The 18,094-nt window shown below is 37.1% G+C and overlaps 1 protein-coding gene across 1 annotated transcript in view; it reads right to left on the bottom strand.

The window, feature by feature from the left end:
• Window positions 1-328: 328 nt before the first annotated feature.
• LOC123519771 (formin-2-like) overlaps window positions 329-18,094 on the bottom strand; it is a 136,453-nt gene continuing 118,687 nt past the window's right edge. Inside the window, exons 21-24 of the mRNA XM_045281276.1 lie at window positions 5,158-5,250; window positions 4,648-4,699; window positions 4,395-4,538; window positions 329-3,278 (exon numbers count right to left, since the gene is read on the bottom strand). Of these exons, the coding sequence (XP_045137211.1) occupies window positions 3,158-3,278; window positions 4,395-4,538; window positions 4,648-4,699; window positions 5,158-5,250 (410 nt within the window). The 3' untranslated portion in view covers window positions 329-3,157. The remainder of the gene's footprint in view (window positions 3,279-4,394; window positions 4,539-4,647; window positions 4,700-5,157; window positions 5,251-18,094) is intronic.

The raw sequence follows: 18,094 nt of genomic DNA on the forward strand, positions 1-18,094 counted from the left end.
ATTCCTCAGGATATTATAGTCCTCTGTGTGACCACTTTGGAATGAATTCCCAGCAGAAAAAAATGCTGCTAGTAAATTTCAACAGAAAATTCCCTAAAAAGCAGTCTATTTTTCCATCCTCTTATGGAACCTAAATCTATTTAAAGGATTATCAGGATGTTTAATGAACTAAACAGACAGTATCTTAGATGCTTAGTTTTCATTAAGTCCATTTTTTAATGAAACTATTTCTTTTCTTTTCACCTAAATTTTTGCAATGAAAAATGAGTCCCCATGCTAAAAGATAATACACTACTTACTTCATCATCATGTTATAATGAAAAGTACATTACATAACAAATCTGTTTATTACCAGCAGTCCTCTTATATAATATAAATTTGCTACATGAAAAAGCAGGTGGATTTTCTTCACCAGGCACCACCCAATGCCCTTGCTGGAAGCACCTAAGCCACCACACACCATGAGATCCTGGGCACCTGAGGAAGAAGTGCACACACACACACACACACACACACACACACACACATTCATGCAGGCTAACATTCACACCCACAGAAATATACACAATTGGAACTGCACCAGAAAGAATGTATTGCCAGAAAGCTGCATATATTGGCATCTCTAAAGTAAAGAAACCTGCAATAATATTCTTCAAAATGTACTTTCTTCCATAACAGTGAGTCACCAGTATTTATAATGAGAGAGAGAGAGAGAGAGAGAGAGAGAGAGAGAGAGAGAGAGAGAGAGAGAGAGAGAGAGAGAGAGAGAGAGAGAGAGAAATTATACATCCTTTGGTACCCTTCATGAACTTTCTAGTTCACTCATTACATCACTTCACTTCCACATAATTTATGGGACTCATTAAAGATTGAGAATATACAAACACATTCACTGAGTTTGCACTCCAGCCATTTTGATTGTTTTTGCTTTATGTATATTCCTAATTTAATACACATCCCACATACACACATACAGACACACACAAACAACCACCAATCTTATTAAGGTGCCATGTCACTTTAGAATTGTGTGAGAGAATAAAACAGATACAACACAAAGGACTGGAGTGAGATGGTGACATCAAAGTAACAATGATGATGATGGGAATGAGGAAAAGTATGGCTGTGAGGAACCACACACAATATAAAAACTGAAAAGTATTCTTGTTTTAAATTTCAGCAAAAGTATCTTTCAGTCTTGTTACTTAATTCTAACATAATATCATATTTAAAATGTATGAAAGATTTTAATGAGATTTCCAAATAGTTAATAGAACAATTTTTATAAATTTTCTACTCAGTTTGTTATAAATTGGTAAATGTTTTAGCTTTCATCTATTTCAGAACTTATTTGAAATACATACATATGCAATTTTGACATGTATGTAATTCAGAAATTCATTATACAGTGCCTTGTAAGAATTTGTGCTCATTTTTTCCAAATACATAGTGCTGATCTTGAGGATCACAAAACTCAGGGAACTGAAAACACATGGCCCAGAACTACAGAGTAGGTATGTGTTTTGTCCTTACATCCAGTATAACACAGTGCTGTGGCAGTGCAGTGCCATAGCATCTGAACCTGTGAGTGTGTGTGTTTTGTCCTCATCTAATGTGATACAACAGTGCAGTATGCTGCATCTTAAACTGAGTAAGTGTGTATTTCATCCTTACATTTAGCACGATGCAGTGCTGTTGTATCTGCTACAAACACTTTTCAAATGTTTCAGTGTTCTTTATAATACAGTCATGCTGTTACTGACCTTTCTCTCTCCTCTGTCACATCCAAACCAGCAAGACTTGTTGTGGTTTATCCATATAAAGGAATTGTATATTTGGAAATTTGCACTGTATGTGAAAAAAAAAACACATACAATGTGTAGCAAGTATGTATTTAATTTTGTTATCTGTAATACCAATGGTAGGAATTATGATCTATAGACAATAAGTGTGAAACTCAGAGAGATAATGTAAAAAGTCAGGATGGTAAAAATTTAGGACTCGCCACAAAATTGGATAATGTGAAACTCAGTGAAGGCACTGTATTTAGTTTTCTTAACAATGTTTTAAGCTAGTATATATAAATGAGTTTGTTTTGCAATGTACTGAAATCCAGCCAAGAAAATCAATAACAGTCTGAATTTTAGTGTGTATTTCTGAATGCCACAGAAATGATGAATGAACTCTTCCTTCTTTAAATAGGTGATAACAGTGAGCATTACAAATTCCGATCACGACTTAAGACTATTAGCAGGTTTTTTGATGCACTAATTCATTCAAGAGCATCATAACCAGATATGCTTATATGTATATAATGTCTAAAAAAAAAAACCCATATACAACCAAGACTTGACCCACAAATGCACTCTACAAAAGCCATCAAGAATGAGGTTTTGTGCTTGTAAGAATTCAAAAGACCATAAAAAGAAGTGAGAAAACTAATCAAGTATTTGGTCCAAGTTAGGATTTAGAATCTCTCAATGGCCTGCAAACAAAAGACATATGCAGAGATTTTACCTATTTTCTTTTATTTATGGTCAATAAGGCATTTAATCAACATTTTGAAGGAGATAATTTACCCTGAGCATGTCCAAATGGCACTAAATTATACTTATACTGGACATTCTTTCTATAATGTAACAGACACCAACTTCCACCTCCTTCATCATTGCACCATCTTATGAACCACATGAAAAATGTCTGCTCAGGGATAGGATCTCCTTCCAAGCTATCACAGTGTAGCTCGGAAGCAACTGCTTCCATCTGGCTTATTCTAAAATATTATGAACACTGACTGAAAACTCTATAAAATCCTTCCATGACTTTTTGTATTTTTATAGAAAATTATATATTTCTCACTTCTCTAAAAGCTATCAACTTTATTACACTTCATATAAAAATTACACTAATTAATCCTCCTTACATACATAGAAAAGTGATTATGTAACATTTTTATCTCCAACTAATAAGATAAATTAGTACTGTAATCTCATTCATAGTACACATACAATACCACATGTAGATATCACAACTACAAGCTATCATGGAATGAACACCAGCTTCATGACTAGCCTGGGATCTGCTGTACTCCCATGCCAAGTCCATCTATTTACCAATGACATCATCTTTGCATTTAGAGACCCTCATGTCAACATTACTACTTTGATTTCAACTTATCTTTCAGTTTGCTTTTAAGCCCACCTGCTTCTTTGGTTTTCTTGGCAACATCCTTCTTCTCTTCAGTCATCTTCTTTACCTTTTCTTCTGCTTCCTTCATTCTGAAAGGGAAATACAGCTCCAATGAAAACTTGACATTAGTAATATTAGTAATTGTTATTCTATACCAATTTAGCAACTAACAAGTGCCTCAATGTTTAGCAACTGTAATTTTCTCATGACTTGCTACAGTTAGATGGTGTTGTTTACACTATTAAAAAAACAACAGTTTATTTTTTTCATCAAGTGACGTAGGAACTCATATAACAGTGAATGTGTGAACACTACTAACTAGGAAAATTAATTCAAGCTTCTAGAGCAGTGGTTCTTAACCTCTTTCAGTGCCTGTACCCCTTGATATCTCAGAAAAATTTCTCGTACCCCCTCCAATATAAATACTATACAAACATATGAAAAGGATTAGTGATAAAAACCTTGCTGAGAAATTATTAGATTTTTTAATTACTGAACAAAGGCACTTTTTTATTTCAAATGAAAAGTGTCAATTAGTAGGATTCACTGAATGCAAATTATAACAGTAATTATGAGTAATACTACATAATACACTAACACATTTTAGTATGTGATCTAAAGAAAACGTGTATGAAACCATTGAAAACATAAGGAGATTGTTTACGGCACTAACTTAAAAAATTGAGACAATTATAGTAAGAGAAAAATTAGGAAAATATATGTTTTGCTTTCTCATGGTAAATATACGGTATCATTGCACTGGCTACCATGTCTCGTTACCCTAGGTTTAAGGTTTCGTACCCCTTGGGGGTACAGGTACTCCAGGTTAAGAACCACTGTTCTAGATCAATAGCATAGTATTTCAATGTATTGGGTGTGTTCTGATTGAATACTATAAGTGTCATAATAGAAAATGTGAGTAGAGGGAAGATTTAAAATCTCAAGCAACTTATCTATCTGAAAAAAGGCTCTAAATTTTTCTCTAGCTGGGAGGATTACTTCAAAGTTTAACATGCATCTGTATATCCAATATGAGAATTCTATAATTTAAAGTAGGCAACTGAAATAACTGTTGATTTTGTCACTTAAGCCATGAGACAGACATGACATCTAGATGAAAACTACCTAAACTGTCTATAATAACATGGCATCTAACCAATCACCTTCCTATCCTCTGAAGAATAAAAAATTTTAAATTTCTATACCTTTGTTTGACAATTTTGAGCTGCTCCTTCTGCCATATGATCATGAAGTCATTGCAAAATGGTGACCAAACACTGAAGAAGTCATTAGGTGTTACTTCTGTTCCTTTGCCAGTGAATTGGAAGTACTTCATGACTAAGTTGAATCTGAAAAGAAAAGAGCAGTGAATGATGTGAAGATGCAAGGTACAGTAAAGAAAGACTATAAACTGAAAACTTCATATGTAAAAACAAGTGAATAACTCAGACCACTTACTGTGCTTTGCATTCACTTAGGTATTTTTCCTCTGTTTCTATTTCTTTTTTGGCTGAAAAGAAAAACAGAGATAAAGTTAGAGAATCTGAGACTCTGCTACACACACACACACACATGCACACACTCACGTACACATACACACAGACACAGACACACACACACATATGTATTACTGGTCATAAAGCAGAAAACTTGTGATGAGAATCTTCAGGTCATTACAGACATGCTTTCTCTCTATGGAACATTCATATCATCAAGCATTAAAATGTTTTCAGATTCACGGAACCAGTATTTTAAAAACCTCATCCTATGAGATCAAATAATTTTTCATTTAATAGGTTTTCACACTTAATGTATGAAATAGTTTAACAGGTTAAATTTGTAACACCTAGGGGGAAAAATATTTTCTAGCTCATTTTCCAAGTCAAGAAATTGGAAAATAGTTAAAAAGCATGTATGTCATTCATTCAATTATGGTTGTCTACTGGTCACCCAGCCTTCACAGCCCACCTTTTGCAAAGAAGTCTGTCATGCGGTCCTTGAAAGGCTGGAGGTGCTCCTCGTCAGACTTCTCAATGACTTTCTCAGCACGATTTTGACACACTGTAAAAACAGGTCATATACAGAAAGTACCATACTATTTCATTCTAGGTTGTTTTGTCTTACAGTGTTTGATTTCCTATCCTTAACTTGTCAAATCCACCTTGTTAGGAAACAAGAAATCTGCAGTAAACCCTCCTTTACCATTCTAGTTTTAATTCTCTATATGACTTCTGTTCCCAAGCATTACTTCATCCAATATGACAAAGAGACAAATCTCCATTTATTCCCACACTTGCACTTCCTTTTATTTTTTCTTTGTTTTGGGTCTCTTGTGTTGGCAGTGTCATTCTTCACAGTTTGGATGATTGCTCTATGAATACCAAAACAACCAGACAGGACTTTTAAAGTGGTACTCCAGAGAGGCTGCCTCCTGGTGTTCCCTGATACACTTACCAAAAGAGACAAGACTGATAGCAACATGTGGGTGTTCTTCAGTCATTTGACTATTAAGGAAAATCCCATAGTCAATGGAATGCAAACATCCTTATTTAACAGAGAAATGAGAAAAATAAGAACACAACACCTATGGGTACATACTTGTGACTGTACAGTTATTAAACATAATCTAATTTACCAAAGTTGATGCTTACCACTTGGTCACACCCTCCATATTCTAATCCTACCATTATCTTTTCTCACATAAAAAAAAAAAAAAAACCTACTGGTGGACTCAGAATTGAATGTAAAAGAGATCCTGAAGGTGTTCGACTTTTTGATATCCAGCTTATTCAAGTCCAATTCAATCTGGTTTTACTGTACCTCTTTTCCTTTTCTTTTTTCCCCTTTTCCTTAGTTGAAATTTAGAGTAGGTGGTTTGCCTACCTACCTTTCTACTAGGAATGATATGCCAGGACACCCCACAACTCACACACCACAATAAACTAACCTAACTGCTTATTGGGTGACACCCAACCTGGTGCACCTACCCAATACACAACCATGGTTTACCCCAGGAGGGTCAAATTGACCTCAACAATGAGTGAAACCTCTACCCTAACACCTAACTCAGACCATACACTTGGCACTATGAGTTTCCTGCCCACACTTTCTTCCTCTCTGGTGAAACAAACCATACATTAGTCTATTTTTGCCATTTCACCAGGGTTTTACAGTCCAATATTTACATTAACACTTCTTAAGAATGCACAGAAACTTCTAAAGTATGATATCTGGTGAGAGGAGAGATTCCAGCCTGGGTAGCATGCCAGAATGTAAATGTAGCTAGTATGAAAGGCAGCTGGATAATGGCAAACCAGTGTTCAGGCTCCTTCCATCTCAAGTAGGAATGAAGTTGCCATGTGGTGATATGTGAAAATCACGCACTCAAGATAGATATTGAATCCAAGGGGTGTTCAAATGCACTTCACGTACCATTATCTACTGCATAGGTCAATAGATCACACAGTGGTCCCTCGCTATATCACAAAACAAAGAAGCACTTACATTGTATGGAAATCAAAACTTGGGCAACATGAAGGTGTGTATTTACCGAGTTTACCTAGTTGTACCATACAGGGGTTCAGGGTTCGAGTGGGGCTCATAGTGTCCTATCTCCATGTCTCCATTTATCCAATTTTTCTTTAAAGTTATGCATATTATGTGTTGTAACAACTTCATCACTCAATGCATTCCATTTTTCCACCATTCTATGTGGAAAACTGTATTTTCTAATATCCTTCACACACTGCCTCAGCCTAATTCTCTTTACAGGTCCTCTTGTCTTTCTAGTTTCCTCTGTCACCAGCACCAGGTCTTCCTTGTCTATCTTTTCAATGCCATTTATTATTTCATACATTGTTATTAGGTCTCCTTGTTTTCTTCTATCTTGTAAGGTTGGTAGTCCCATTTCCTTAAGCCTTTCTTCATAAGTTAGGTCCTTTTAGTTCCAGCACCATCTTTGTAGTAATCTTCTGAATCCATTCTAATTCTTCTTACATCTCTTTTTAGAGCTCAATGACCACACCACTGCTGCATATTCCAGCTTAGGATATGTGTGTGTATTTACCTAGCTGTATTGTACAGGGTTCGAGCAGGGCTCATAGTATCCTGTCTCCATATCTCCATATATCTAATTTTTCTTTAAGGTTATGCACACTATGTGCTGCAACAATTCCATTATCCAATGCATTCCATATTTCCAACGTTCTGTGTGGAAAACTGTATTTTCCAACATCCTTCACACACTGCCTCATCCTGATCTTCTTTTCATGTCCTCTAGTCCTTCCATCCTCTTCTGCCAACAGCACCAGGTCTTCTTTGTCTATCATTTCAATATAATTTACTATCTTATACATTGTTATTAGGTCCCCGAATTCTCTTCTATCTTGTAAGGTTGGCAGTCCTATTTCCTTCAGTTGTTCTTCATATGTGAGGTACTTTAATTCCAGCACCATCTTTGTAGCAATCTTCTGTATCCTTTCCAGTTTTCTTATATCTTTTTTAGAACTCGGAGACCATACCACTGCTGCATATTCCAGTCTTGGTCGTATCATGCTTGTGATGATTTTTTTCATCATATCTTTATCCATGTAATGAAATGCCACTCTTATATTAGTCTACATCCTATATAATAGTCCAAATATCTTGTTTGTGTTTATCAGGGCTCAGATTTTCTTGTATGATCACTCCAAGATCTTTTTCCTCATTTGTCTTCGTTATTTGCTCCTCTCCCATTAAATAGTTCCATACTGGTCTTCTCTTACTCTTTCCTAGTTCCATTATGTGACATTTCTTGGCATTAAACTCCATTTCCACTTCTTGCTCCATTCATAGATCTTGTTTAAATGTTCCTGTAGCAGTATACAGTCCTCTCTGGTTTTGATAACTTTTAGCAACTTTGCATCATCAGCAAATAAATTCATATAGCTATTTATTCCAATGTGAATGTCGTTTACATAAACTTGAAACATAATGGGGGCTAACACTGACCCTTGTGGCACCCCGCTAGTTGCTTTACTCCAAGATGAGAATGCATCTCTGATCACAGCTCTCATTTCTCTATCCTTCAAATAATCTCTTGTCCATTCGAGCAAGGTTCCACGCATTCCTCCTATGTTCTCTAGTTTCCAAAGAAGTCTTCCGTGAGGGACTTTATCAAATGCCTTTTTATGTCCAGGCATACTGTGCCTATCCATCCATCTCTGTTTTCAAGTCCTGCAATAACCCTGGAGTAGAAGCTTAATAAGTTTGATACACATGACTGCCCTGTCCTGAACCCAAATTGTCTGTTTGATATGACTTGCTCCTCTTCTAGAAATTTAACCCATCTTTCTTTGATAATTATTTCACATAACTTCCCTACGACACTTGTAAGTGACACTGGTCTGTAGTTTAGTGGTTCTGTTGCCTTTCCTCCTTTAAATATCAGTACTACATTGGCTCTCTTCCACTCCAGTGGAACTCTCCCTTCATTTATTGAACTTTTAATTATTTCCCAAATTGGCTCCAGTAATTGCACTTTACATTCTTTTAACACCCAGCCTGATACACCATCTGGCCCCATTGCTTTTCTGACTTCCAACCTGTCCACTAATCTTCCAATATCCTCTTTGCACACTGCAATCTCCTGTAATCCTAGGCAATTCAATGTCCTATTAGGTTCTGTGAAGTCATCTTCTTCAGTGAATACCATTTTGAAGCTCTCATTCATTATTTCACACATTTCTTTCTCTGTTTGGTATGTCTTTCCTTCTTTAATTATTTTTTCAATTGTTTCCTTATTCTTTGTTTTGCCATTTATAAACTTGGAGAAAAGTTTGGGTTCATTCTTGCTTTTATCCACTATATCCTTCTCAAACTTTCTTTCTTCCTCTCTCCTTATTGTAATATATTCATTTCTAGTTCTAGTATCTTTGTACTGCCGTCTATTATAGTCATTTCCCTGCTTTAAGAGTTTCTTCCATGCTTTATCCTTTGCCTTTTTTGCTTGTAAGCATCTAGCATTGTACCATGCATGTATTTTTTCTGAACTCTATAAACAGGAACAAACTTTTTTACTCCTTCATTGTATTCCTATAAGAATATGTCATATTTCTCTTGTACAGTCTTCCTGCACATAATATTACTCCACTGAATATCAGCAAAATAACTCGTTAATTTTTCAAAATCCGCTCTTGCATAATTTAATATCTCTCCTTTATGGTCCTCTCTGTATCTTATTTCCTCTTGCTCCTGCATTTGCATCTCTAATGTCACATGATCACTTTTCCCCATTGGACTAAGGTATTGTATGATTGGAGGGAACTCCGGTTTTTTTGTGAAGACTAGGTCAAGTGACAATAGTTCCTCTTCCCCCCTGTACCTTGTTGACTCTTCTACCCACTGGTCCATTGTATTAACCATAGTCAACTGTAACACTTTCTCACTCCACTGCCCAGCATTGTCCATTACTTCCATCTCTCTCCCATTATTTTTTTACAGTTGAAGTCTCCAACTAAGAGTATTCTTCTATCTCTTCTTATCATGTTATCCAGATACTTTATCATCTCTCTTTGCATATCTTTATGTTCTTCTGATCCCCATGTATTAGTCTTTGGTGGAACATAAGTAACTATAATTTTTCTCTTCTTCAAATCTTCTGTTCTGATTGTTACTCCCAATGCTTCCACTTTGTCCTCTCCATATTGCACATCCTCCAAACAAATGTTATCACGAACCATTATTAGCACTCCTCCTCCCCCTTTATCCTTCCTGTCCCTCCTCCAGGTATTATATCCTTCCTCTTTAAAGTTGACATGTATCTCATTCTTCAGTTTTGTTTCAACGTTACACATTACATCTGGCTTTTTCTCTTTCAAATAGTCCCGAACTTCCAATATACTTGATAACAAACCATCTATGTTAGTATAAGTCACTCTTAATTTATTGCCTCCTCCACAACCTCCTCTTTTTTCCTTAAGTACCACTTCTTTAGTCTCATATCCAGAACCCTCCAGTAAAAATTCTTCTTCTCTATCTCTGTCCTTTTCTCATTTTTTTCCTTAGCCTCACTACTTAGCACTTTTTCCTTTTCCCTTTCCTCTAAGTTCATATTTTTTTTATCCATATTTCCTTGTGATCGACAACATCGGCTAACTTCCCTATTCTAGCCATTATTTCTTCTACAACCACTTGAGATCTCATTTTCACTTTCATTGGTCTCTTACCCCCTTCAGTGTAACTTCCCAGCCTAACCACTTCCTCCACCTCCTGGTCAAATTCTTGTGTGCTGTCTTGTACCTTTTTGATAACCGTATTGGCCATTTCCCTTTCTTCACATTCTATTGTTAATTTATTTGGATTTTTCTTTTCTCTCATCCCGTAGATCACGAAACTTTTTTCTTGTCCACTGCATCCCGCACTATTACTTTCCTTTTCTTTGATAACTTCAATTACAGCAACTTTTGTGTTGTCCTGAATTTGTCTCTTTACCACTTCTGTAAACTTGAGTTTTTTCTCCTCTTGTTCTTGTTTCCATTCATTTCTTAGTTCTTTCAATTTGTTTTCACCTAAACCACCTTCTATCCTGTCTGTAACCCATTGCTGCACTTTATCCTGCAAGTTCTGGCATGTGGTTTTTAGAGCGTCATTTTGCTTCCTTATTTCTAAAATCTCTTCTTTTAAATCCTGGTTTATTCCACTGACCTTTTCACATTCAGTTATTCTCAATTTCAATGCTGTGTTTTCTGTTACCAGTTGGTCATGTTTGTTCATGAGACTGGACATCGCCTCCTTCAAATATCTTAATTCTCTCTCTACATTTACAAGTTTCTTCATATTTCCTCGTTCAACTCGGAAACCCGAGAAATCCTTATCCATAGTATCCTCAGTCATTTTCCTTAAACCAATAGGTGTTTCTATATAACGTTGATTTTCGGCTGGCGTATGTTTTGGTTCCTCCATGCAGCGCTACCTGGATCCATGTCTTACTTTATCTATCCTTGGCTATACGTAATCTAACATTCATTTCATTTGGAGACAGGAGAACACTATTTCTATTAGCTTTTTATAAACCTTGCCCCCAAGAAAGGATTGTTTTGTAATGCATAAAGTGAAATCTTACATGGAATACCAAAAAATAAAGCAGAAATGAGATTGGCCACAGACGAGGCAGAGACTCACGGCGACTCAGCCGCTTCTTTGTCTTCTTGTGACCCTTTTAGCTTGCGTGTTGCTTTCATTACGATATTTGTTTCCACTCCTCTCTTGCCTGCTATAATGGATATCATATCTTAGTATTCATATACGCTCATGCCAGGAGGATAACCTTGACTCCGTGGCACTGAGTAATAATAAATCACTAACGAAATACCGCAGTATTTCATTAGTAGCCGCGAGTCTCTGCCTTGTCTGTGGCTGATCTCATCTCTGCTTTATTTTTTGGTATTCTATGTAAGACTTCACTTTATGCATTACAAAACAATCCTTTCTTGGGGGAAAGGTTTGTAAAAAGCTAATAGAAATGTTGTTTTGTGAAAATAAATGCATATACAAGGCAGTGACACCACCTCGAGAGGTGCTGTTCCCAGCAACCTCAGAGCAACCTGATAGCAACCTCATCACCAGGGCCATTTCTAGCTTTGTGGGGGCCCTAGATTTCAATTTTTCGTCGGAGCCCCTGGGTGACTTAGGAAATTTAAATTTTCCGAGCTACCCAGGGGGCCCTCTGGTGGCTTGGGGGCCCTAGGCAATAGCCTTGTCCGCCTATAGCTAGAAACGGCCCTGCTCATCACCGTCCCTCCAAGCGTTCATGGATGCCGTTTTGCGGCAGGAGGTTGCTCTGATGTTGTTAAAGAATCTTGGATCCAGCTCCTAGTGCTGGTATTTGCTGCCTCTGTCTCAATCTCTTCCACTCCGCAGTACGAAGAGGTTGACCCATATTTCTGCTCCACTTAACATGTTTTCGCCGCTTAACACGTTACCTGCGTTAGTGCAATACGCTAAACTCTGCCTCACCGCGGCCAACTTTTATTTGCTTCAGCACAAATTACAGTGGAGCTATCAGTGAGAGAATTTGGAAGTAGCTCCTTTAACTTCCAATGACTCATATGACATCATAAAAGTAGTGGCACACCAGTGGCCCAATACGCTGCTAAACGTATATAGCATTTTTTTTTTAACCCATGTGGTATGTTGGGGACCAGCCCAGAACACATCCCCCTATTTCCATTATTTCCTATGGGAAAATTACGTCCGCTTAATGAATTTTCGCTCTACGAACAGCTTTGACACCCCCGGAGTATTGCTGTACATCCCAAATTGGTTCTACCATTTGCTCACTACATTCCCTTAAGTGTCCATCCTGACACTCCATCTGGCCTCATTGCCTTCCTCACATCCACCTTTTCTAGCAATTCTCTAATTTCTTTTTTTTTTTTATCACTGTCTCTTAATCCTTCCCGTGCTGCTGGATTGATTGGCTTCATAAACTCTCCCTCTTCATTAAATACTGATTTAAAGCTCTCATTCATAAGCTCACTAATTTCTTCCGGTGTTTCGTATATCGTATTCCCCTTAATCAACTCAGTAATGGTCTCTCTGTTTGTTGTTTTACCATTTATATACTTATAAAAAAAGCTTGAGTTCTTTTTCACATCTCTTCACTACATCTTTTTCAAAGTTTCTCTCCTCCTCCCTTCTTATCCTAATGTATTCATTTTGTACCTCTTTATACTGCTTCCTATTTATTTCATTATGTTGCCTTCTTAATTTTTTCCATGCTGCATTCTTGCTCTTTTTAGCTGTTGCACATATAGCATTATACCAGGTGTGTTTGCTCTTTTTTTACTCTACATTCAGGAACATATCTCTTTACCCCTTCATTATACTTGTCTAGAAATATATCATACTTTTCTTGAATTGTCTTTCTATGCATAATTTCTTTCCAATCAATACTACTAAAATAACTTTTTAATCCCCCCAAATTAGATTTAGCATGGTTCCGTCTCTTGTGTTTGTGGTCCTCATCATATTCCAAAATTTGCCAATCCTCTAATTCGATTTCTAGGACCACATGATCACTTTTTCCTATTGGAGTATGATATTTGATGTCTGGACATGGCTCCGGTTTTTTGTAAATACCAAATCCAGCATTGATGGATCATCTTCCCCTCTATATCTAATATAATCTTTCACCCACTGATCCAATGTGTTCACCATAGCCAGTTGTAGCACATCATCCCCCCAAACATCCAGTGCAACTGCTTGCATCCATTTCTTCCCAATTGACGTGTTTGCAGTTTAAATCTCCCACGAGCAACACTCTTCTATCCTTCCTTAGCATGTTATCCAGGCAATTTAGTACTTCCTTTTGCATTTCCTTATGTACATCAAGCCTCCATATATTAGTCTTTGGTGGTACATATGCAACTATGATACTCCTTTTTTCCCTCACATTGGTCCTTATTGTTATACTTAAAACCTCTGCCAGTCCATCTCTGGACTGTATCTCTTCCACATATATATTTTCTCGAGTCATGATCAATACTCCTCCTCCTGCTTTTCCCTTTCTGTCCCTCCTCCTTGCTCTTTAAAATTCACTTGGACATCTTCACTTAACTTCGTTTCTGTCATACATACCACATCTGGCCCTTTCTGATATATAATCACTCACTTCCAAACTTTCTGATATAAAACCATCTATGTTTGTATACATGACTCTTAATGCTTTCCTTCCCCTTCCTGAATATACCATTTCCTCAGTCTCATGTCTTGCACTCTCCAGTAAAACTTCTTTTCATTCTCTCTCCTTCCTTAATTTTTTTTCCTTAGCTTCACTCCTCAGTTCTCTCTCATTTTCCCTTTCTATCTGGTTCATCTCTCTCTTTATCCAGATATGCTTATATTCTGCCTTTTCAGGCAGCTTTCCAGTCCTAGCTAATATTTCTTCTATCCCTACTTGCGATCTCATTTTGACTTTTAGAGGTCTTTTGGTTCCCTTACTATAATTACCCAGTCTATATATTTCTCCTATTTTTTTATCAAGACTGTTCTTTCTCCTCCTCCTCTCTCACAAACTTCACTGGGTTCTTTTTTTCTTCTAGTCCATATATAACCATACACTTCTTTTTCTCCGCCATATCTCTCACTAATTCTTCCTTTTCTTTGATCACCTGTATAACTGTGTCCTTAGTTTTTTTCCTTTATTTGTTGTCTAACTACTTCAGTGAAATTGACTTTTTCTTCTCGTTCCTTTTTCAAATCTTCTTCCACTCATCCAGTTTCCTTTCGCTTGCATGTCTCCAAAGTGGAGTCTAGCCTTTCCTAAAGCCCTTGTAATGCAGCTTTATAATTCGTACATTTAGGGCACTATTCTCCCTTTTTATTTCCTCTAGAGTATTTTTCATCTCATGGTTTATTTCAACAGTACTTTTTAAATTTAAACATCTCTCTCTCAGTTCTAGATTCCCCGTAATCAGCTGGTCCTGCTTTTTGAACATGACGGCGACCATCTCCTTCAAGGCTTTAAGTTCCTTATCCATAATGATGATCCTTCTCAAGGTAACTCTTTCTTCCTTAAAGCCCGAAAACTCCCTCTCTCTACTCCATTCACCCAGCTGTCTCAATCCTAGGGTGTTTCTATAATCTCACTTCTAGTTCCTCTCGGTCTTGCTCCCAGTCCTTTGTTTACATCTCAAGTAGCGCTAATTGCGCCGTCCATGGAGTCATCCTCCTCCATACTTCTTTCGACCTAAAAATTTAAGCAAATTCAATAACTCTTTGGAGACACGACCACTAAGCTAGCTCCCTGCCCCCCTGTAACATCACCAGGTCTGCTGAGTTCCTTTTCAGAATTTGCAGCGTATCACACCGGAGCTCTGGTCTTGCTTCCGCTCGCTTCAGCCGACAGTGTGTGTGTGTGTGTGTGTGTGTTTACCTAGTTTTACAGGGCATGGGTTTTACGGTCGTGTGGCCCCGTCTCCATATCTACACTTATCCAATTTTTCTTTAAAACTATACACACTCGTTGCCGACACCATGTGTGTATTTACCTAGTTGTAGTTTTACGCTCGTGTGGCCCCGTCTCCATATCTACACTTATCCAATTTTTCTTTAAAGCTATGCACACACTTTGCTGACACCACTTCCTCACTTAAACTGTTCTAAGTCTCAACACATCTTTGCGGGAAACTATATTTTTTAACATCTCTCAGAAATCTTCCCTTCCTCAGTTTTTTACTATGCAATCTTGTGCTTCTAATGTCATATTCTTCTCTCATGATCAGTTTCTCATTATCCACTTGATCCATTCCGTTAACAAATTTATAAATTTGCATCAAATTCCCTCTCTCCCTTCTCTGTTCCAGGGTTGGTAGATCAATAGCCTTTAGTCTCTCCTCATATGTCATCCCTTCAAATTCTGGAACCATTCTTGTAGCCATTTTTTGTAGTCTCTCCAACTTCCTTATGTGTTTCTTTTTATGGGGGGTCCACACAACTCCTGCATATTCCAATCTGAGTCTTACAGTACTTATCAATTTCTTCATCATTTCTTTGTCCATGTAGTGAAATGCTAATCCAATATTCCTTAGCAAACTATATATATCTCTGAAAATTCTATCAATATGGCTTACCGGTCGATTGTTTTCTTCCATCATCACTCCCAAGTCCTTTTCCTTATCTACTTTTTCTAGTTCTACTCCATCTCCCATCTTATAGATTCCCACTGGTCGTCTTTCACTCTTTCCCATTTCCATGACATGGCTTTTGGCCACATTGAATTCCATCTCCCATTTTTTACTCCATTTCCAGATCTTGTTTAAGTCTTCCTGCAGTATTTCACAATCCTCTTTTTGCTTTATAACTCTGCAGAGTTTCGCATCGTCCGCAAACAGATTTATGTAGCTGTTCACTCCCTCTGGCATGTCGTTTATATATATGAGAAAAAGTATTGGCGCCAATACTGACCCCTGTGGCACTCCGCTTTCTACTGCTCTCCACTTGGATTTCATATCTTTAACTACCGTCGTTATTTCTCTCCCCCTCAAATAATTTTCCATCCATCTCAATGTGCTTCCTTTTAAGCCACCCTTCTCCTCTAACTTCCACAGTAATCTTTCATGTGGCACTTTATCAAACGCATTTTTTAAATCTAAATAAATACAGTCAATCCATCCCTCTCTCTCTCTTGTACTCTATCAACTATCCTAGAGTAGAAACTCAGTAAATTTGTTACACACGACCGACCTTTTCTAAAACCAAACTGGCTATTTGATAATAATTTGTTGTCTTCAAGAAACTCGATCCATTGTTTCTTTATTACTTTTTCAGACATCTTGCATATTACACTAGTTAGTGATACCGGTCTGTAATTTAAAGGTTCTTCCTTCCTTCCGCTTTTATATATGGGAACCACCTCAGCTCTTTTCCACTCCACAGGCACTGTTCCATTTTCTATTGAGCATTTTATGATGCTGTATATGACTTGCTAGTTCTTCTTTCAGTATTCTGCCTGAGACTTCATCCGGTCCCATTGCCTTTTCCTCATCTAGTTCCGTCATCAACTTTTGTATTTCAAGCTTGGTTAATTTAATCTTTCATATGGACAGTCTTTTTATTAATTACCCTGTGGTCTTTCAAATTTTGATTCCTTAGTGAAGACCTCATGAAATTTACTATTTAACAGTTATGCCATACTTTTTGGGTCTTCCACCATTCCATTCTCTCCTTTTAACCTTTCTATTGTTTCTTTTTGTCTTATTTTTCCATTTATGAATCTGTAGAACAATTTTGGTTGTTCCTTACATTTTTCGACAATGTCCTTTTCATATTTCCTTTCTTCTTCCTTTCTCACCTTAGCATATTCATTTCTTGCTGTTTTGAAGTTTTCCTTATTTTCTGGATTTCTGTTTCTTCTCCACCTTTTCCATGCTCCATCTCGTTTCTCCTTTGCCCTAGCACATCTTGCATTAAACCAATCTTTCTTTCATTCTTCTTTAGGTCTATATTTCGGGACATATTACCTGACTCCTGTTTTGTATATTTCCAAAAATAAGTTATATTTCTCTTGAACCGTTTCTGAGTTTTCCATCTCCTCCCAGTTTATGTTTTAGAAATAGCTCTTGAGGTTCTCAATATCAGCCTTTCTGTAATTTAATCGGTCTCCTTTGTATGATTCATCTCTATCTTCCTTTCCTTCTTCTATATCCATTTCTAATATTATATGATCACTCTTTCCCAATGGGCATTTATATCTTATATCATCGTTAATTTGTATATCCCTTGTAAAAACTAGGTCCAATCTCGCTGGCTCATCGTTTCCTCTGAATCTTGTGTTTTCCTTTACTCTTTGGACCATCCAATTATCTATCATTAGGTTCAGGAATCTATCTCCCCAAGCTTCTTCCCCAATACCATTTTCATAATTTTCCCAGTCCACCTCCTTACAGTTGAAATCTCCTACCAATATCACTTTTCTCCTTTCCTTAATGATTCTTGTAAGACTCCTTATTGTGTCATTTATCATGTCTTTATATTCTTGGTTAGTCCATGAGTTTGTTTTTGGTGGCACATATGTTCCAATAATTGTTAACTCCTTTTTGTTAATATGTATCTTAATATACAGTATTTCTGATTTTCCTTCCACAAACTCCACTTGATTTACCACTATCTCCTTCCTTAACATCATCATGACTCCTCCTCCTCCTTTACCCACTCTGTCTCTCCTCCATATATTATACCTTTTATCTATGTCTATTTTTACTGTGGGAATCAAAACAAAAAAAGGGAAAACACAGATTATGTGTTGTATGTAGAGAGAGAGAGAGAGAGAGAGAGAGAGAGAGAGAGAGAGAGAGAGAGAGAGAGAGAGAGAGAGAGAGAGAGAGAGAGATGGGGGGGGGGTATTGTCTTGATGGATGGGAAATAA

The sequence above is a fragment of the Portunus trituberculatus genome, chromosome 46 (assembly GCF_017591435.1).
Source record: "Portunus trituberculatus isolate SZX2019 chromosome 46, ASM1759143v1, whole genome shotgun sequence".
NCBI classification, from domain to species: Eukaryota; Metazoa; Arthropoda; class Malacostraca; order Decapoda; family Portunidae; genus Portunus; species Portunus trituberculatus.